Raw genomic sequence first — 22,356 nt, 5'->3', positions numbered from 1 at the left:
TTGGAATAGGATCTATTTAATTGCTACTCTTCCTGTCCTTATTTGAATGGATTAGGAACTGAGTAAGGCTGACCTAAAGGGTTGATTTTCCGTTATTTTAAGTCTGATATTATCTATTTTATTAGTAAAGAATTGTATGAAGTCATTGCTACTTAACTAAGAGGGTGTGCAGCGTTCTATTGCTGACCAATCATTTGTTAATATTGCTGCTGTTGTTTTAACTTTTGTTTTGATCGTGATCAGGTTATTTCTAAGGCCTGTGCAGGATTTACTGATATATCTGATTTTTCGCGGGACAGACACAGTTTCTATGTGGGTAATCATACTCTCGGGTCTAACATTTACATCACATGGCATACTGTCAATGCTGCTGTCGTGTGATTCGTCACTTACTAGTCAAATGGAGTGTAGCGTGGTGGAGATGTTGTCCGAGAGACGCTTCGCTCCGGCACGGCTGGGATGCAGACCATCCGCACGGAAGAACCTAGGACGCTTCCAGAAAGAATCCCAATTATCAACAAAGAGCAGCTTCTGTTCTTTACAATATGAAGACAACCATTCATTGAAACCAAATAGTCTACTGAACCTTTCCATTCCATGACGGAGCGTGGGAAGCGGTCCGGACATGATTATCTGCGTCTCGGGCGCGGCGCTGCGGATTCCTCTTCAGAACCTCAGATTGCCGCTGCCGGATGTCGTTCACCCCCGCGTGCACGACCACAGCGCCGGTGAGCTCGGTCACGATCTCCGGCACCTGTGCAGAGACATCCTTAACACGAGCGCCTGGAAAACAATGTGTTTGAACCTTATACTTAACCGCGGTGGTGCGGACGTGTCGGACGATGGAGTCACCGATGATGACAGCCTCTGGATCCTTCTCGCAGAGGGTGGCGAAGCGGTTCTGCGTCGAGATCTCGAAGGCCGGCGGAGGGGAGGCTCTGGCTCGTGGCCGTCGCGGCTGCAACCAGGAGGGATCCCGGTGCCCGGGCATCGGGGTGAACGACACCCGAGCGGTCTGAGACCTGGTTGCAGTGAGCCTGGACAGAGAAACACACGGAGTCGAGGTGATGGGGGTAGTGTTAGTGTCGCGCCGCGGACTAACCTCGGAAGCACGGGCCTCAGAACGGGAAGTTTCAAGCAAAGCTATCCGCTTCCTGAGTTGGGCCTGCTTCACCTGGAGAACGCCGATCTGCTTCTCCACAGCCTCCAGCTCCGACACCAGCGAGTGCAGCTCGAGTGTGTCCTCCCCTGCACTCAAAGGTAGACAAGCAGTCGACATTGTTAAAGAAGACAGAGATTAGGTTGTGATTTAGTAAACTCTGTGTTGTGATGTGTGCTGTGTTGTGATAGCCGCGCTAGTGTGGTGATAGCCGGCTAGTGGTGCTAATGGGCTACAAGCTAGAAGCAGGTGATCGTAAAAATGGAAAAGAAACTGGCAACTATACAACTTTTGGAAGCGATTCGATGTAAAAATATATAGCGAGTATGTTTACTCTCGGTAAGAGAAAAAATAAATCGGTTATAATGTTATGTATCACGGAAAAAAAAGAAGATTAGTAGTCAAATCTACGGAGCTCAAACACAAAACCACGCGCGAACGAGCAGGACCACACCAAAAAGATCCAGGAGCTTCATCTAGCCGTCCAAACATCCAGGAGCTTCATCTAGCCGATCTTGGCCGAGATAGGTGCGACTTCTCGGACGCTTTCCCACTCGATCCCCGCCACCCTGGTGGAAATTTTTAAGCGTTCAAAACCTAAGCTCAAACATCCAGGCGCTTCATCCAGCCGATCTTGGCCGTGATAGAAGCTACTTCTTGGACGGTTTCCCACTCGACCCCCGCAACCCTGGAGGAAATTTTTTAATGTTTTTAGACGTTTCTTCCAGGGTTACCACTCGACCATAGTTTCTAGTTTCTGACCAGAGTGCATAGTTTCTGTTATATCAACAAGTTTTTGTGTCGTATTGGATGTGCTAAGGAATTGAGATAAGTCAGGAAGATTACTTTGTAACGGTGGCGTATTTCATTCACAAAACACAATATGAAAAGTTAGTTCGGGCGCCAAGAAGATTAAATCCACCAACAAAATAGTTTAGCTCAGAATGAGCTGACCACCAGTTACACACGGTTTACACTCACATAATCCACACCCATGAACAAGCACAAAACAAAAGATATATATATACACGTATAAATTCAGTGAAAAATGTATAATTTCAGATTTTCCCCAAAACAAGACAAATGATCACATCACTCAAGTTCTTTGAAGTAGGCTATACAGAGTTCATAAGAAGAGAGAAAAGAAAAGAGAAAAAGAGAAAAGGGAAAAAAAACAAAGGCTTTTCAATTCCCAGGGACTTAATTTCCCACAACTCACAAATTCATCATCAACATTTATGAAATATGAATGTAGCAATTATGAATAAAATGTGCGTTTGTGTGTTTGTGTGTGAATTTCTTTGTTAAAATGTGTCGTCGGGGCAAATACTAGCTGTTCGAGTTTGTAAAGTGGTGCCCAATGTTCAATGTGCGCTCTCCTAGGCTCCGCCTCAGCTCGCATATGATTAAAGTTCAAATAAAGCGTGTTAATAATAATATAAGTGAACGCAGAGTACCTCAATCCATTTGGAATCAGCTCACTCTTACGACATCCAGCTGAGAGCAATCCGAAGCACAGACGCCAAACACTCAGATCCGATGAACAACACCTCAGGCGGGAATGCTCAAGCACAGATTCGACGATGATCCAACGACAGCGTTTGCAACACAAGTGATGCCCACGCCCCAGCACATCTCCACCTTTTCGCACCAGCAAAACTCCCGCAGCATTCACATAGGACCGCTAGTTTCCTCAGTCTCCACAGTCATTGTATTGAAGAATTAAAATGTATAACACTAATAATCGGAATCACTTGTAACTCATGTGTCGCCTCCGCCATGACAGTTGTACTTTGACCCCCGACGCACACACCCCCGCACGTTTGTGTGCCCCACTTTTATCTGTTAGGTCCGCTCTGTATAACGTGTACGTTTCTTATTGGTCACACACACACAAATAATAATAATAAAAATAATAACAAAAATACTGTACGATTCATTTAATCGCTACAACTTAGAAAGCTTTCTTTTGTGGTGGAAGTGATGGTTCTACCATACTTGTAATAAGGTGCAGAGTTTACAGGTTTAACTATACAGAGTTCACACAAGACTAGATAGTGATCTGAAATGTCATCACTTTGCTGCAGAACTTCAACCATTTTAACTTCCATTCCATGTGACAGTATTAGATCTAGAGTATGATTTCGACAATGAGTAGGTCCAGAGACGTGTTGTCTAACCCCAACGGAGTTCAGAATGTCTAAGAAAGCTGATCCTAATGCGTCTTTTTCATTATCAACATGGATATTATTTGCCAACAATTAAGACTTTATCTGCGGCCAGTACTAACTCAGTTAGAAAATCAGCAAATTCTTTAATGAAATCTGTGCTGTGCCCTGGTGGCCTGTATACAGTAGCCAGTACAAACATGACAGAAGATTTATCACTAGCACATGATTCTGTAGATAATGTTATATGCAGCACCAAAACTTCAAATGAGTTATACTTAAAGACTGCCCTCTGAGAAGTACTAAGAATGTTGTTAATATTCATCTGGTTTTAGCCAGGTTTATGTCAAACAAAGCAAATCTAGGTTCTGATCTTTGATCAAATCATATATATAAAGTGCTTTTGTGGAAAGTGATCTAATATTTAGCGAGCCAAGTTTTATCGTTTGCTTATTTGAATTATAGGTAGTTTTAATTTGTTGGATATTAATTAAATTATTGCTTTTGATTTGGTTTGGACAATCTCTGCATATTCTAATTCGGGAAACAGACACAGTCCCTATAGTGTGATATCTAGGTGAAAGAGTCTTTATGTGCTGAGAATTAACTGCCTTCTGTGACGTGAGGCAGCTAGCAGATGGTCGGTTTAGCAGGTCTGTCTGCTTCCTGACCTGGGCACTAGTTGGTCATGTTGGAGCTATAAGACTATATGCCATATTTCTAGATAGAAGAGCAGCACCACCCCAGGAGGGATGAAGCCCATCTCTTTTTAACACGTCAGGTCTGTCCCAAAAACTATGTTGTTTTGCGGGCACCGCTTAGACATCCAGCCATTGAGACCCAGCTGTCTGCTGTAAATCTCATCACCCCGGTAAGCAGGGAGGGGACCAGAGCATATTACATTGTCCAACATTGTGTTTGCAAATTCACACACCTCTTTAATATTATTTTTAGTGATCTCCGACTGGCGAAGTCAAACATCATTAGCGCCGACGTGAATAACAATCTTACGAAATTTACGTTTAGCATTAGCCAGCACTTTTAAATTTGACAAGATGTCAGACGCTCTGGCTCCCGGTAAGCATTGGACTACGGTGGCTGGTGTCTCTATTTTCACTTTCCGTACAATAGAATCGCCAATTACTAGGGCACTTTGATCAGGTTTCTTAGTGGGTGCATCACTGAGTGGGGAGAACCTGTTTGATGTTCTGATCGGAACGGATGAGCGGTGTTTTGCCCCGCGACTAGCCCACCTCATGGTCACCCAATTGCCCTGCTGCAGGGGCTCTGAAGCTGGAACCGAACAATGTACATGATTCACTGTACTAGTCGCATCCAAAGCAGCCCTACACATCTACAGCCCTCACATTCTTACTGTCCTCAATTAAAGTTTGGATGTGTGTCTCTAATTCTAAAACCTTCTCTGTCATACCAATGATTCCCCTCCTCCAGGACAGATGCAGACACATCTGGCCTGCAAGCCGTAGAAATTTGAATCCTGGTTAGGCAGTCATGATCCGTCTCCTCAAATTCACCCTGTGTTAGCAACTTATGCAAACATAAAGTAGGACCATGAACAACAGTGGTTGGTTTCAGGGTTAAATTAGCAGTAGCTAGTAGTATTGCTTCATAACCTGACCGTCTTTGAGCAGTCATATGCTGAGTAGAAATGTTTTGCATAATAGCGCCTACCTGATGGGAAGTATGTACAATCAATGGATGTGATGGGAAGTATGTACAATCAATGAAAGTGATAGAACAATGCTCTGCATCCTGTACCATGATCGCTGTAGCAGCCACTGCACGCAGACAGTCAATGTTTTTGACAAATATGCCACAGGACGAAAATTACTCCCATGTTCCTGAGCCAAGATCGCCGCCGCCGTTCCTCCACCTTCGTGCACATACAAGTGAAAGTCTTTCGTATATACAGGTAAGCCAAGAGCAGGTGGCTTAATCAAGGACACTTGTAGATGTCTGAATGCGTGGTCCATTTCAGTCGGCCATGTAATATCATCCAGTAAGGTGGCCACTCTCAGAATTTTGTCATACATGGAACAATTTGCCACCCACGCTCTGCAATAGTTCACTAGGCCCAAGAAGCTTTGCATTTGCTTCTTCGTAGAAGGATGCTTGTATGTAGCAATGGCCTTGATGAGCTCTTCAGACAGTTTTATTGTGCCTAGAACAGTTCTTCTCCAAGATAATTGACCCTCCTTTGAACCCACTGTATTTTGTCTTTGCATGCCTTAAAATCTGCCTCTGCTAGAATATTGCACACAATGGTGGAGGCGGTAGCACATGTGTTCTCAGAGGCTCTGGTAACTAGCAGGTCATCCACATACTGCAACAAACAGGTGTTTGGAGGTAGTTGTATATCCTTGAGCATCTCGTGCACTACCGCAGAAAACCAGAAAGGCGCATCAGTCAGACCCATGGGAAGTGGCTGGAATGTATATTGAGTGTGGTCAAAGGTGAATGCAAACAGTCGCTGCGTTTCAGGATCTACAGGAGTAGTGTTGGTGTCATCTTGCATCAAACAGGGACACCACCACAGACTTGAACGTTTTCCCTGTAATAGAGCCCTTGTAAAATGTACTTGACAGAGAAGACTTACTAGCTCCTGTGTTGATCAGGAAAACATATAGTTTAGAATCAACATACAATTCAATGAAAGGCAAAACAGACAGAGTATTAGGGTATGTAATGGAAATCATTGAATATGCATCACGAGAGGGCTGACTCTGTGGGCATCCCTAACGGGGATTCCAACTAGTAGGATATTGTGGGTTTTGTTTCTGCTGCTGCGGGCTTGGGACTTCAGGCCAGGGCCTGAAACCACCCAATCCTCCCTTTTTCCTCCTGTTGTCAGTCTTTTCTCCGACAAGTCTTGGCAAAATGCCCAGGTTTTCCACAATAGAAACTGACTTGCTTGTTTTGGGTTTGCATTCACATTAATTTGCATCATTGCAGGAGCCTTCACTCGATGCACATCAAATGCCCCTGCGGTGGAGAGCTCACGCAATCTGCGAGACAAAGCCTCAACTGCAATATCATTAATATTTGGGTCAGTCGAACTAACTGTGCAGTTTCTTTATGCATATTATTCAGGAATGTATTAACAAACAGGAGAAGCAGTTGATCGGCATTAGTCTGCAGGAACGTGTAAGTGTATTTGTTTGTAGTCTAGTCTTATTGTAGCGCAGCCTCGTTGCTAGGTTTCGCTGTATTGTTTACCTCGTGTCACGTGATTATTGTCGTGTCACGTGATTATTGCCGTGAAGTGTCGTGCGAGTTTCGGACCTTTTGTTGTTGCAAATTGGGAGACGTGTCCTGCTTTACTCAGTCACGCAATTCAGATAGTTTTAAAAATAGTGTGCACACCGCGGCAGCGGTCGCGTCAATCCCCATGCGTGCAGACCTCATCGTGTGAAGACCGACGAGTGTAAAGACCAGCGACTCTACCTGTGCGACACCACCGAGCACAGACACCGGCTAAACACTTGTGTATACCTAGTATTTATTTTCGTTTCTATTTGAGCTTTCCCTATTCTTCTTCCAAATCCTTCCACTGTTGTGTCTCTATTCCACCCTACTCATACAATGTCTTTCAACATCCCTAGCCTCATTACCACTCGCACTTCTTGTATCCGGCGTCATCGGAGGCGCAACTACAATAATATGCATACTATCCCCACATCGTTTACCACATCACACTCTTTCTCCATCGGCCTTTGGAATTGCCAGTCTGCTGTAAAAAAGACTGACTTCATCACAGCCATCACAGAACATTCCAATCTAAGTATTCTAGCACTTACCGAAACCTGGATTAAACCAGAGGACACTGTTACTCCAGCTGCCCTTGCTGCCAACCATACTTTCACTCATTCCCCTCGCACTTCTGGGAGGGGTGGAGGTACTGGTCTGCTCATATCAAAGACTTGGAAGCACAGCCAAATACAGACCCTCAATACAAACTCCTCTTTTGAATCACACGCCATTACTGTCACCCACCCTTTTAAAATTCACCTGATTGTTCTGTATCACCCCCCAGGGCACCTCGGTAACTTCGTTAATGACTTGGATGTGCTGCTCTCTGCTTTTCCAGAGGATGGCACTCCTCTGGTACTGCTAGGTGATTTCAACATCCATGTAGATAAGAGTCTGGCCTGCGACTTCCACAGCGTATTGGCGTCTTTTGATCTCAGCCGTGTATCCACCACTGCCACGCACAAATCAGGTAATCAGTTGGACCTCATCTACACTCGAAACTGCTCTACTCATCATGCCCAGGTAACACCACTGCACACATCTGACCACTTCCTGATTACATTCAACACCACCCTAACCTCTTCCAACATAACACCAAACCCTCCTCTGGTCACTTTTCGCCGTCACTTACGCACACTCTCGTCAACCTGTCTTTCCTCTGCAGTGTCACTGTCACTCCCTCCTCCTAACCGGTTCTCTTTACTAGATGTTAACACTGCTACCAATACCCTCTGCTCCACGCTAACATCCTGCCTGGACTCTTTCTGTCCTCTAACAACCAAACCTGCCCGGCCAACTCCCTCTGCCCCCTGGTTATCTGAAGTTCTCCGTGAACATCGCTCCAAACTCAGAGCTGCGGAAAGAAAATGGCGTAAAACCAAGGATCCATCGGATCTCTGTTTTTATCAGTCTCTTCTCTCCTCATTTTCTAATAATGTCTCCACTGCTAAACGTAACTATTACCAAACAAAGATTAACAACTCCTCTGACTCACGAAGCCTCTTTAAAACATTCTCTGCTCTTCTCTGCCCACCTGTCCCCCCACCATCGTCATCCTTAACCTCTGATGATTTTGCTTGTTTTTTCATTAACAAAACCACTAAGATCAGCAATCAATTTCCTGCTGCTCCTCGCCTTACGCACATCAACCCACAGCACCCCAACACATTCTCCACTTTTTCCCTCCTCTCTGAAACGGAGGTATCAAAAATCATCCTTGCCACGAATGCCACAACCTGCCCTTTAGATCCCATCCCTACTAACATCTTTCAGGCTATCGCTCCTCCGTCCTCCTGCACTCACCCACATTATCAACAACTCTATCGCCACTGGTACATTTCCCTCAGCTTTTAAGGAGGCTCGTGTTGCCCCTCTCCTTAAAAAACCCACACTTGACCCTGAGCTCATTGAAAATTACAGACCTGTATCTCTCCTCCCATTCATGGCTAAGACACTAGAGCGTGTTGTCTTTAACCAAATCTCCTCCCATCTCTCACAAAACAATCTCCTGGACAGCAACCAATCAGGTTTCAAAAGCGGCCACTCCACAGAAACTGCACTTCTATCGGTCATTGAGGCACTGAGACGGTCAAGAGCACAATCAAAATCTTCAGTGCTTATCCTGTTGGACCTGTCTGCTGCTTTTGACACTGTAAACCATAACATTCTCCTATCAACCCTCAGGCAGATGGGGGTCTCTGGAACAGCCCTTCGGTGGTCTCAGAGTCTCATCACCTCAATACTGGAGTGCCTCAGGGCTCAGTACTTGGGCCACTGCTTTTTTCCATCTACATGACATCACTGGGTTCTGTCATTCTGAAGCATGGCTTCTCTTATCACTGCTACGCTGACGACACTCAACTCCATCTCTCCTTTCAACCAGACGATCCCACTGTTTCTGCACGTATTTCTGCGTGCCTAAACGACATCTCAGTCTGGATGAAGGATCATCACCTGCAGTTAAACCTCACAAAAACAGAGCTCCTCGTTTTTTCCGCCAATCCCAACATACAGCACAAACTATCTTTTCAGCTAGGCTCGGCTACTGTATCCTCGTCTAGGTCAGCTAGGAACCTTGGAGTGATCATTGACGACCAGCTAACTTTCACTGAGCACATTTCAAAAACTGCTCGATCTTGTAGGTTTGTGCTGTACAACATCAGGAAAATCAGACCGTACTTATCAGAACACGCTACACAGATCCTCGTCCAGGCACTAGTCCTGAGTAGACTGGATTACTGCAACGCCCTCCTTGCTGGCCTCCCAGCCTCTACAACCAGACCTCTTCAGATGGTCCAGAATGCAGCGGCTAGGGTGGTCTTCAACGAACCAAGGAGGGCCCACGTCACACCCCTCTTCATTAGTTTACACTGGCTTCCTATAGATGCCCGCATCAAATTCAAATCCCTGATGCTGGCCTACAGGACAATCACAGGCTCCGCTCCCTCGTACTTACACTCACTAATTGAATCATATATTCCCCTCCAGGTGCCTACGCTCTGCAAACGAAAGGCGTCTTGCAGTGCCTTCACAAAAAGGTGCAAAATCACTCTTGCGCACCTTCACCTGGTCTGTTCCTCGCTGGTGGAACGATCTGCCCGTTACCACTAGGGCTGCAGAGTCACTAGCAATCTTCAAAAACCAACTCAAAACTCATCTTTTTCGTTTGCACTTGACCCAACATTGATAGCACTCTCTTCTTCTTCTCCTGCTCCTTCCTATCCTTTTCTTGTTTAAAAAAAAAAAAAAAAAAAAAAAAAAAAAAAAAAAAAAAGCCTTGTGTCTGCGTTAAGTAAGACAAGACCCCACTCAAGAGCACTTATGCACTACTGCCCTTTTGCTGATATTAATTTGCTTCTATATGCCTACCTCATTTGTACGTCGCTTTGGATAAAGGCGTCTGCTAAATGACTAAATGTAAATGTAAATGTAAATGCAAACAACAGAGAATGTTGATCCAGTGGGATGGCTGATTCCTCCATCCATGCATGCTTAAATCGATGCAACTGGATTTTCACTACTTTTCTGTTTAGTATTTGCATTTAAACAATTAACTGCCTTTTTGGTTAAACTGTCTTCAGCTAAACAAGACTTGTCGCATCTTGTTTAGCTGAAGACAATTTAACCAAAAAGGCAGTTAATTGTTTAAAGAACTCTTTCAGCTGTACGGAGTCAGCCCATACCCATGCATCATCCGAATCAATCATTTGCACCATACGGGAAGACTTTGCCCCAGACAGATCCAATGGTCCATCACTTCTCGCTAAAGCATTAGAACGTGCTGGCGGAAGGTCATTCGCAGGTCTTAAGAACTCAATTTTCATTAATCAGTTCCTCCTCTGTAATTTCTGGAGGCAACATTTTGGTCAAAATGAAGCGATAATCACGGCCAGTCAGTTGACTGTACGCGGTTAGACACTTCAACATTGACACATACTGATGTGGACAGCGAGTTGGATCTGGCAGTTCCTTAGAAATTGCCATTGCCTCAGACATTTGCAGAGGAACTATTTCATAACCTTCTGGCATTTGTACAAATGGAAAAGCTTTGGTTGCAGATACAAACAATTTGGGGTAGTTTTTTCTTTATCTGTAGGATGCGCAACATTCTCATAAAGGGGTGAGGACAAGCTAGAAGAATCAGCAAAGGACATTTGCGAATAGGAATTGTTAGTCGTATTTTTGACCAGTTCAGGTCCTTTATCCCAATAAAATTAACTTTTTTTCCATTCATTATATGACTCTCTCATATAATCAAGGTCCCAATTTGGATCGCCCCAGCCCTGTTTGACCATTGCTTTGGACGATCACATATCATCATCTTTAAATTAACCATTGCGAGGGAAAGGATACAATTGTACCAACCAGCCAAATTACTCAAATACGGTTCTGTATTAGAACCTTTATTGTTTCTAAACATCCAATCTCTTGGTGTTCTCGTTTTGAAATTTCTTGACCCATCATTCAACAAGGATGTCTCCTCAGATTTAGTACACTTTTCACAATTTTTAGGATGCCCAAATAAAACACAAAATAAATTCTGCGGTTTAATATTAACTTTTTGATATTTCGGCCAAAAGAAAATTTATTATTAAAATTATTCATGACATCACTCTTTGAGATCGAGAAACTCTAGCTAAGTGTGGGTACTGAAAAAATTAGTCCAAACATCCACACTTCGTCCCACAAACAATTTGTGAGGAAAACCCAATTCTCCTATTGTTACATACATGCCAGGGCCTGAAACCACCCAATCCTCCCTTTTTCCTCCTGCTGTCAGTCTTTTTTCCGACAAGTCTTGGCAAAATGCCCAGGTTTTCCACAATAGAAACTGACTTGTTTGTTTTGGGTTTGCATTCACATTAAATTGCATCATTGCAGGAGCCTTCACCCGATGCACATCAAATGCCCCTGCGGTGGAGAGCTCACGCAATCTGCGAGACAAAGCCTCAACTGCAATATCATTAATATTTGGGGTAGTCAGTCAAACTAACTGTGCTGTTTCTTTATGCATATTATTCAGGAATGTATTAACAAACAACGGAGAATGTTGATCCAGTGGGATGGCTGATTCCTCCGTATTTACTTTTTGATATTTAGGCCAAAAGAAAATTTTCAGATCTGTCTTATTCATGACATCACTCTTTGAGATCGAGAAACTCTAGCTAAGTGTGGGTACTGAAAAAATTTGTCCAAACATCCACACTTCTTCCCACAAACAATTTGTGAGGAAAACCCAATTCTCCTATTGTTACATACGAGAATATCCCTTTGTTTGCCAAATATGGTTCAAACTAAATGACATTACGAGGACACAATCAATTTTTTCTCATAGACAGGAAGAAAGAAATGAAAACATTTCTTACCTGTCTCTTTTGAGAAATCCCGGACAAGCCCCCAATTGTTAAATAATTAACAAAGTTTAAGGTCCGACTGTTCTCGTAGAATACCTCTAGACGAATTCTCAATCTCATAGGGTGTAACACAGAGACGTATATGTCCTTACTCCAAAGTTTATTCCAGAATACCGTTATTTATATAGGCATTTTCAGAGGGAAGTTTTACCTCTCTAGACAATAAAACAAAAGATGACGCAGGTTGTATCCATGCCAGAGGATATGTACTTAGAATAAAATACAGGAAATTATGAACATATAAGGAACACACCTGGACACAGAAAGACACTTCTTCCTGTCAAGTATCAAAAGTGTAGAGCAAACTCATTCACCCCACGACTCAGAGTAGCGCACACACCAATGACCGATTGAACCCTTCTAACATGTAGAAGGATGGATAGGAGGAGGGAAAAAGATCAGACAGAAAGAGTCTAAAGGGGGGAGAGTGTGTTCAAATCTAACACTGTTACTAAGCAAAAAAGCCTCCAGGTCTAAATTAATCAAATTCATCACATCACAAATAATTTCACACATAAATATTAAATTAAATATAATTTTTATTCATTTCATTTCAAAACATTTGTGCAATCTTGCGGTCTTATGAACTGTATGTACTTAGACATTCTGAACTCTGTTGGGGTTAGACAACACGTGTCTGGATCTACTCATAGTTGAAAACATACTCTAGATCTAATATTGTCACATGGAATGGATGTTAAAATGGTTGAAGTTCTGCAACAAAGTGACGACATTTCAGATCACTATGTAGTCTTGTGTATAGTTAAAACTGTAAACTCTGCACCTTATTACAAGTATGGTTGAACCATCACAAAAGAATGCTTTCTAAGTAACTTATCTCAATTCCTTAGCACAACCAACCAATATGAAGCAAAAACTTGATGATATAACAGAAACTATGCACTCTTTTTTCTAGCACATTAGATACAGTTGCTACTTTGCACTTAAGAAAGATGAAAGAAAACAATCTGACTCCATGACATAATGAAAACACACACACCCTAAAGAGAGCAAAGTGTTTCAGCCAGGTGTGACCCTGGAGCATGGGGATAAGTGGTCTGAGTATTTTACCCATTGTTGTCAGTGTGCTAGGGGTGAGTCAGATCAACGATCAATGGAAAGAGCTGGGGGTTCGTTTTTTTTGAGATCTTGACTTGTGCAACCAAACTGGCTTAGCATGCTATTAACTTAGGAACTTTTCTAGCATAAAAACTTCTGAGGTTTTCCCCATTGTTGGTTTATAGTCAGATAACGATCAATATATATATATATATATATATATATATATATATATATATATATATATATATATATATATATATATATATATATAAATCATATATATAGCTAAATCACGAAAGATTGGAGTCAAATAAAATTATGTGAAGGGTCAGAAATTGGAATAGAAAAAGAGCAATAAATATGAGTGATTTTTAAAGAGACACAAGGAAAAGACAGAACGCGCATTAACCTTCAACCAGGGCCTCTGGATTCCGTTCTTTCACACTGTGAAACAGATTGGCAAAGAAACAAGTCCAGTTTTTTATAACGACTATGCATTCTGTTAATTTCTCAATTTGGTGTGTATGACCGGGTTGTGAAGAAATATACACAGCTGAGTATCATCAGCATAGCAGTGAAAGCTAACACCATGTCTCCTGAAAATATCTCCCAGAGGTAACATGTAATGGTCCTAGCACTGAGCCTTGAGGAACTCCATATTTCACTTGTGAGCAGTATGATATCTCCTCATTTACTGCTACAAACTGATAGTGGTCAGATAGATATGATTTAAACCATGCTAAGGCGCTTCCTCTAATGACAACATAGTTTTCTAGTCTATCCAAGAGAATGTTGTGATCGATAGTATTGAATGCTGCACTAAGATCTAATAGACTAATAATGAGAAAAAAAAAACACAATTCGATGATAGAAGCAGGTCATTAGTAACTCTAATGAGAGCAGTCTCAGTACTAGGGTACGTTCTAAATCCTGATTGGAAATCCTCGCAGATACCATTTTTTTCTAAAAATGAATATAGTTGTGAGGATACTACCTTTTCTAGTATCTTTGACAGAAAAGGGAGATTAGAGATTGGTCTGTAATTTACGTCTGTAAGTCTTTGGGGTCAAGATGTGGTTTCTTAATAAGAGGCTTAACTACAGCCAGGTTTTGGGAACATATCCTAATGATAATGATTTAACAAGTTCTTCTGAAGTTAACAAATTCGTCCTCTCCTATAATAGAGAATGAGTGTAATTTTTCCTCAGGGGATCTATAGCTCACTAACTGATGTGAAACTGTAGCTGACGGCTGCATAGTTACAATTTTATCTCTGATGGTATCAATCTTAGAACTAAAGAAATTCATGAAGTCATTACTGCTATACTCTTGGGGAATGTTAGCACCTGTTGACGTTTTATTTTTTGTTAATTTAGTCACTGTATTGAGTAAATACTGGGGGTTGTGTTTGTTTTCTTTTAAAAGAGATGAAAAATAATCAGATCTAGCAGTTTTTAATGCTTTTCTGTATGACAGGATACTCTCCCACCAGGCAATACGAAATACTGCTCTCTTTAGGGTGCGAGTATTTTCATTATACCATAGAGTCAGATTGTTTTCTTTCATCTTTCTTAATTGTAAAAGGAGAAACTGTATCTAAAGTGCTAGAAAAAAGAGATTGCATAGTTTCTGTTATATCATCAAGTTTTTGTGTCGTATTGGATGTGCTAAGGAATTGAGATAAGTCGAATTGAGAAGATTACTTAGAAAGCATTCTTTTGTGGTGGAGGTGATGGTTCTACCATACTTGTAATAAGGTGCAGAATTTACAGGTTTAGCTATACAGTGTTCACACAAGACTAGACAGTGATCTGAAATATCATTACTTTGCTGCAGAATTAACAATATTAATATCAATTCCATGTGACAGAATAAGGTCTAGAGTATGATTTCGACAGTGAGTAGGTCAAGACCCTAACAGAGTTCAGAATGTGTAAGAAAGCTTTTTCATTATCAACATGGATATTAAAATCACCAACAATTAACACTTTATCTGCACCCAGTACTAACTCAGCAAATTCTTTAATGAAATCTGTGCTGTGCCCTGGTGGCCTGTATACAGTAGCCATGACAAACATGACAGAGGATTTATCACTAGCACATGATAGATAATGTTATATGCAGCACCAAAACTTCAAAAGAGTTAAACTTAAACCCTGCCCTATGAGAAGTACTAAGAATATTATTATAAATTGTAGCAACACCTCCCCCTTTACCTTTTAAATGTGACTCATTTTTATAACAGTAATTTTGGGGGGTAGATTCATTTAAAAGTAATGAATTCATCTGTTTTTTTGCCAGGTTTCTGTCAAACAGAGCAAATCTAGGTTCTAATCTTTGATCTAATCATTTATATAAAGTGTTTTTGTGGAAAGGGTGTCACGCGTGTGTTAAGCAGGAGAGCTCACAACGAACATAAGTGAAAATAAAGCGTTTTAATCTATTCAGATGATGAAATCAACAATATAAATGCAGGCAGGCAGGCCAAAATCACACGCAAATAAAGACGAGATCGGACAAACGGAACTGAAAACACAGGACTTAAATATTCAACGAAAATCATTAAATTAACAAGACACGGCTGCAGACAATACAATTAACACGAACTAAAGGCAGGGCACACAGAGCACATGACATGAGACAAAAACAATAACAAAAGAGTCCAGAGATGTGACATTACCCCCCCTCCCGGAAGGTGCGTCCTCGCACCTAAAGAGTAACATCAACAAAAACCACAAAATAAAAAAAAACAACAAAATAGGAACTGGGGATACCGGATCTTGGGAGGAGGTTCTGGTGGAGGACGGCCCCCAGGAGGGGGTAGGCAGACAGTCCTGGGAGGAACAGACGGAGGGAGGAGACAGGAGGAGTCCGGAGCAGGAGGAGATCCAGAGCCCAGCCATGGTGGTCCACGGTGGAGCCGACGGAGGGAGGAGCCATGGAGGAGGAGCAGCCATCAGCCATTGTGGTGGAGGAGACTGAGGCGGAGGCGGAGAGCTGAAGAGCCAGGGTGACGCCGAGGCACTGGAGGTCCTAGGCGATGCCGCAGGCTTCGGCGACTGACACGGAGACGAGGGATGGGAAGGACGCAGCGGAGCCAGAGCGACAGAGGACTGAGGTGGAGCCGGAGGGAAGGAGGAGCCTGACAGAGCCGGTGGGATGGAGGGACGAGGCGAAGCCGGAGGAGAGGAATCCCGAGGTCGATGACAGACCAATGACAGACCAAGGCGGAGCCGTAGGGACGATGGAGCCTGTGGAGCTGGTGGACTGACGGACCACGGTGGAGAGGAGGGAGCTTAGAGCCCAGGGGGAGCCGATGGGTCTACGAGCCGAGATGGAGTCCGGGAGCGTAGGGGCTGCTGGGATCCATCAACGTAGTATGACCAGGGTGGGTAAACTGGAAGCGCATGTGGCGCGGGCACTGGAGGGAGTTTTTGGGGATCCAGCAGCCCCATGTGGAGAATCAGCTCAGCCATGGTGCAGTGGGCAGAGCTCCACTCCGCGCTCTCCTTGCAGTCGGCTGTCTCCACCGTGGCGAGCTCTGTTGCCGGCTCACGCACCTGGTCTGACGTAATCGGCTCGGGTCCGGTGGCGCTCCACGGCTCTGTCGCTCTCTCTGGCAATGGGTCCATGGTGGGCTCAGGCTGGGGCTCGACCATGCGGTGAAGTGCTGGGCTGGGCTCTGGATCCTGAGTGGGGCTGGTGTCGTTGTCCTCCAGCGCAACAGTCATCGACGAATTGCATGACACCAGCACCCACTCGACGTGAGCGGCAATGCTCTCCCGAGGACCGCTCCCGTACAGCTGCGCCTGACTGGAGATGTTAAGTCTGCGGAAGTAAATTCCACACAGAAAGCTGTCCGGGTACCGGGAGTCGTTGGCGAGGTGGAGGAATAGCTCAGTATATTCCTCGAGAGAGCAATCCCCCTGCTCCAGCAGGAGGATGAAGAAGTTCAGGTCTTGGTAGGGGGAAAACATTATCAAAATAAAAGGAAATAAACGCCGCTATACTCGTACTGTTGTATGGTCCGATCTTCTGTCACGCGTGTGATTAGCAGGAGAGCTCACAACGAACATCAATGAAAATAAAGCGTTTTAATCTATTCAGATGATGAAATCAACAATATAAATGCAGGCAGGCAGGCAGGCAGGACAAAATCACACGCAAATAAAGACGAGATCGGACAAACGGAACTGAAAACACAGGACTTAAATATTCAACGGATATCACTAAATTAACAAGACACGGCTGCAGACAATAATACAATTAACACGAACTAAAGGCAGGGCACACAGAGCACATGACATGAGACAAAAACAATAACAAAAGAGTCCAGAGATGTGACAAAAGGATCTAATATTCAGCAAGTCAAGTTTTATCATTTGCTTCTTTGTATTATAAGTAGATTTTATTTGTTGAACATTTATTAAATATTGCTTTTAATTTGGTTTGGACGTTCTCTGTGTATTCTAATTTGGGAAACAGACACAGTCACTATAATGTGATATCTAGGTGATATCCTCGGCACTAGTTGTCAAGTTGGAGCTCTAAAACTATATGCCATATTTCTAAATAGAAGAGTGGCACCACCCCAGAAGGGTTGAAGACCCTGTTCTTTTCAACAGGTCAGGTCTGCCCCAGAAACTCATCCAATTGTCTATGTTGATCTGCAGGCACCACTTAGAGACATCCAGCCATTCAGAGCCAGCAGTCTGCTGTAAATCTCATCACCCCGGTAAGCAGGGAGAGGACCAGAGCATATTACATTGTTCGACATCGTACTTGCAAATTCACACACCTCTAATATTATTTTTAGAGATCTCCGTCTAGCGAAAGTCGAACATCATTAGCGCCAATGTGAATAACAATTTTACGGAATTTACGTTTAGCATTAGCCAGCACTTTTAAATTTGACAACCACCACTGTAGGGGCCAGAGGGAATCATGCTGGATGCAGCTGCTATCAGATCCAGCTACTTCTGAAAACAGTGATTGTCCGGCCTTCTCTCACTCTCTTGACTAAACTGAACATCGACTCGAGGAGGCATTCATACCTGCATTGTGGTTGAATCCCACACCACGCCTAGATAAGTGGTCAGAAGCTCACTCTACTTGGCGTTCGGCCTTAATCCCAAACATCTGATATGATTTAGAATGTCATCTCAATGTAGAATCAATCCGCTCTTCGACTGAGCTAATATTAGACAGTCATCAATGTAGTTTAGGAGGCGAACACCCTAAATCCACAGTGGAGCTCGGGCTGTGTCTACTACTTTTGGAAATGTTCGGCGAAAGTGCTAGGCTGAACGAAAGAACCCAATATTGGTATGCTTTGCCCCCGAAAGCAAACCTCAGGGACCTCCTGTGAGAAGGATGGATGGATACGTGGATATACGCATCTTTTAGATCTATCGTGAGACCAGTCTTCAGACCTAATTTGTGACACAGCTTGTTTCAGTGTGAGCATCTTGAACTTCAGCTGTCTGACTGAGCGGTTCAGTTGTCTGAGATTTAAAATGGGCCTCAGCCCTACATCTGTAGAACCCAGACTCCCTTTTGTGAGGAGGAGCCACCTCGATGGCCTCCTTCCTCAAGAGAGTCACTACTTCTCATTCCATCACCAGAGCCTGCTCGGGGCCCACCAGAGTGGGCATAACTGCTGAAACGCGGCGGAGGAAACTCAAACTGGATTCAATAACCTCTCTCTACAGACTGCAGGACCCATTGAGACACATTTGGTAGTAGCTTCCACACTCTCAAGGCTGGCCTCTGCTGTTAATAGAGGTGATAGCTCATTGCCCTATGCCTGAGCCGTGCTCCAAATTCTCAAATATTTTTTGGCAGAAAATGTTGGGTGCAGGGCCGAGGGTCCAGAGGGGCCTGCCTTCAGAAGTCCTGTGTCACAAATTGACAGGACTGCTTAGATTGAGGCCTCTTAGCCGTAAGTACAGATCGGAAATGTGGCTTCGGCATGACCTGCTACTGAGTACTCATGGCCCAAACTGTCAGTATAAGAAATGCAAGGTGGAGCCGTGCTGGTTGACAGAGAGGTTGTGAGTGTCTGTTCAACCCGTGGCATTGCCTTGAGACACTTGCAGTGCGAACGGCGAGCTCTCTCATGTGTTTCTGGCAGTGATGTTTAACGTTTGCACAGAGATTGCAGGACACTTGCAAAGTAACTTGCCCTTGCCCTTTTGCCCTAGTCTTTAGCTTGTCATATCAAACTTTAATTGTGTGGGACAGATAACAACAAATAAGACTCACAGGACATGAAATTAAAACAGACACATAGAGAGTGTGATCTGAATGACAGAAAGCTGACGTCACCCGTCCAGGACGTCACACCCTTCCACTGGACAGATTCTACAGCAGATTCAGAGCGTGGTCACTCAGGAGACATTCTTATAGTGTTTCTGGTCACAGTTTGAGTTCCCGAAAAGGAACTTGATGTAACAGAAACTATGTGCTCTCTTTTTTTTCTAGTACTTTAGATACAGTTGCTCTTTTATGTTTAAGAAAGATGAAAGATACAATCTAACTTTGTGGTACAATGAGCACTAAAATAGCAGACTGGAAAATGGAGCACAGCTGGAGGAAATCAAAACTACAAATAAAATTGGAACCAGCCGTTAGCTACAGTATCGCATCAGATCATAGATAACATAGATCACCTGAGAAAAAATTCCACTCATTTTCTATTATAGGAAATAACCACCCTTAAGTACCTATCATCCAGCCTCGAGGGCTCGGGACACGGTGGAGGTTTTCACTCGAGCCCAATCCCCTCGGGGCACGGGCAAGCATAGCCACCATTTCTAGATCTGTATCCAGTACAGTCAACGCCTGGTAGACACCAAGCAAACCGGATCTTCACTTCCAGAAATGTCTGGCTCACCTTCCGATGCAGCGATTGACTTCTGATCATGAGGGGAGCCCAAGAGGGTACAGCTGATACCCCACGTGAGAAACCAGACTGCCCCTTTTAAGCAACCCGAAATGGACTCCACCTGTCTGGAGCCAGGATGAGAACCAAGTCGAGCAAACACAAGCTCCACCCCTTTCAAGGTGACAGAGCCTGCCCATCACTCCGAGATGACCACCTCCCCGCAAGGAGATGATTCATCCACAACCGCCACCTCAGCATGCTTAGTGCCCAGGCACACAAGGCAGCGATTGTGACCATCACCGAACACTAGGTAACAACCGCATCCAGAAACACATGGGTGTACGTTGCCTGAAGCAAGACCCATGCTGTCTTCCAAATCGCGTCGAGTTTGCCAGACGTAACGTCGTCTTTAGAAAGATGCACCCGCGAATGCTCTTTTAGTGCTGAGGAACGACCTCCGCTCCAAACAGAACAGTCACACTGCACGCGCTGCTTATTTATACTCGCACTGTAATCAGCAGCAGCTGGATGCAGTTAGTGCATGCCAATCTTCAGTTGGCTCGTTTAGATACACTCGAAGTAGATTGGTCTCTCGAAGCGAGATCCCAATTTGTCGGTCATCCGACGTGACTTGGCGTGATCGACTGAAAGGGAACTCTGAATACAAGAGGTTCATGGAAATAATGAAATGTCTTAAGTGCTTCTACAAAAGTAACAAATTAGCTAAAAAAGGGGAGATATTTATAATAAATTATAGCTAGGTATAATTAATAATTAACATTTACATTAGATCTTAGAACATTAGATCTTTACAAAGATCTTTACATTATATCTTTATCAATTCTAGGAGAGGTTATTTTTAGGGAATTTGGCCAATTTAGTGAGAATCATCAAAGAATAACAATTTACCTTAAAATGAGCAAACTTAAAAAAGCATTCAAATAATTATAAATTTACTTGCATTGGTTATTGTTGCTGAGTCAAGTTGAAATCAATATTTGAGTTTGTAAACTGTTGCAAAGTATCAGTCTCAAAGGGAAAAAAAGATTTTGAGCATAGAATAGTCTGAGTTAGGGCCTTTTCTGAGGGATATTTCCCTGACACACCCACCATTTGGGTGGAATGGCCAATCTCTGATTGCATGGTTTATGGCCCATTGGCATCTTTATTGCTGGTCTGGAAAGTTGGAGCAGCTTTATTTCAAAGCACATTGAAAAATTGTATGATGCACTTCATGATTCTATTGGGTAAATCATCATTTGAGGAATAAAAAGATCATTTTGATACCAAGAAGGAACACTTATAGAACATTTAAAGATGTTAAAGTAGAGATACACTCATAGACATGAATATACATTGTAAAAAAAAAAAAGAAAACATAAAAAAACTGAGAACTTGCTGGCAGAAAATTACCAGGTCATTTTGTGGTAAAATTCCTTCAATTTAAAAACTGATAATTCTGTAAATTTACAGTACATCTTCCTTACCATTTACCTACTCCTGTTAATGGTGATACAGCAAATTTTGAAACTTTGGCATACTGTTTCTTCTGTAGCATTAACTAAAAATGTTTTACCTCTTAAAATCTGTATTGCTCTATATTGGTTTTATATATAATCACTAGTTATGCTAAGATATCTCATTTTATTTAAACTAAAAATAAACAATATATAATAAACATGGTCCAATAAAATAAACATGTGTACACAAACCAAACATTTATTTTTACAACAAATAAATGTGTTCAATAGCGTTTGTATTACATATGAAAATACAAGCACAAAACTGTAATACTGCAAAATAATTTTCAAAACACGAACTAAGTAACATGCATACATACAAGCAAGCAAAATTAAAACAATGTTGTGTTTTAAATAGCATTGTGTGCAATATTAGTGATGCACTGTCAAAACAATTAGCGCCATAAGTAAAATAAACCAAGTCAAATTAATTAAAAGAAAAACACAAAATCAGGAATAAAAACAAAGCTGCAGCTAAATAAATAAACATACATACCTACATGCATGCATAAAAGCACCAAACCTTGAATACAAAATTAGAGCTTCAGTGGTAGTACAATGTGCAGAAAATGCTTGCTATAGAGGGGTTTTTTGTTTGTTTGTTTGTTTTTAAACAGTATTTGTGTGTACAATATTAGTGCTGCACTATGAAAAAGTTGAGCTCCAAAGTAAAACTGTAAAGAGACCAAGTCAAATCAAAGGAAAAAAAAATCAGTAATACTAACAGGGCTGCAGCTTTTTTCAGGAATTTTTGTGGTATTGGAGGATTTTGATGTTTTTGTTCCCTTCATCTCAGCCTTTGACCAGGATTTATTCCCAGGAAAATTCTGAAAGAAATTAATACTAGTTTAACTTCGCAAGTAAAGAAATTAATGAC

At 42.7% G+C, this 22,356-nt stretch overlaps 1 protein-coding gene across 1 annotated transcript; it reads right to left on the bottom strand.

The window, feature by feature from the left end:
- Window positions 1–612: 612 nt before the first annotated feature.
- Window positions 613–17,050, bottom strand: LOC122334170. The gene is made up of 5 exons (XM_043232025.1): window positions 16,816–17,050; window positions 7,730–7,951; window positions 2,642–2,800; window positions 853–1,248; window positions 613–754 (listed from the first exon to the last, which is right to left on the bottom strand). The coding sequence occupies exons 1-5, from the start codon at window positions 17,048–17,050 to the stop codon at window positions 675–677; spliced, it is 1,092 nt and encodes a 363-aa protein (XP_043087960.1). The 3' UTR covers window positions 613–674.
- Window positions 17,051–22,356: the final 5,306 nt, after the last annotated feature.

The sequence above is a fragment of the Puntigrus tetrazona genome, unplaced genomic scaffold (assembly GCF_018831695.1).
Source record: "Puntigrus tetrazona isolate hp1 unplaced genomic scaffold, ASM1883169v1 S000000495, whole genome shotgun sequence".
NCBI classification, from domain to species: Eukaryota; Metazoa; Chordata; class Actinopteri; order Cypriniformes; family Cyprinidae; genus Puntigrus; species Puntigrus tetrazona.
The sequence above is the reverse complement of the archived record's forward strand: the minus strand, read 5'-3'. Positions and strand labels throughout refer to the sequence as shown.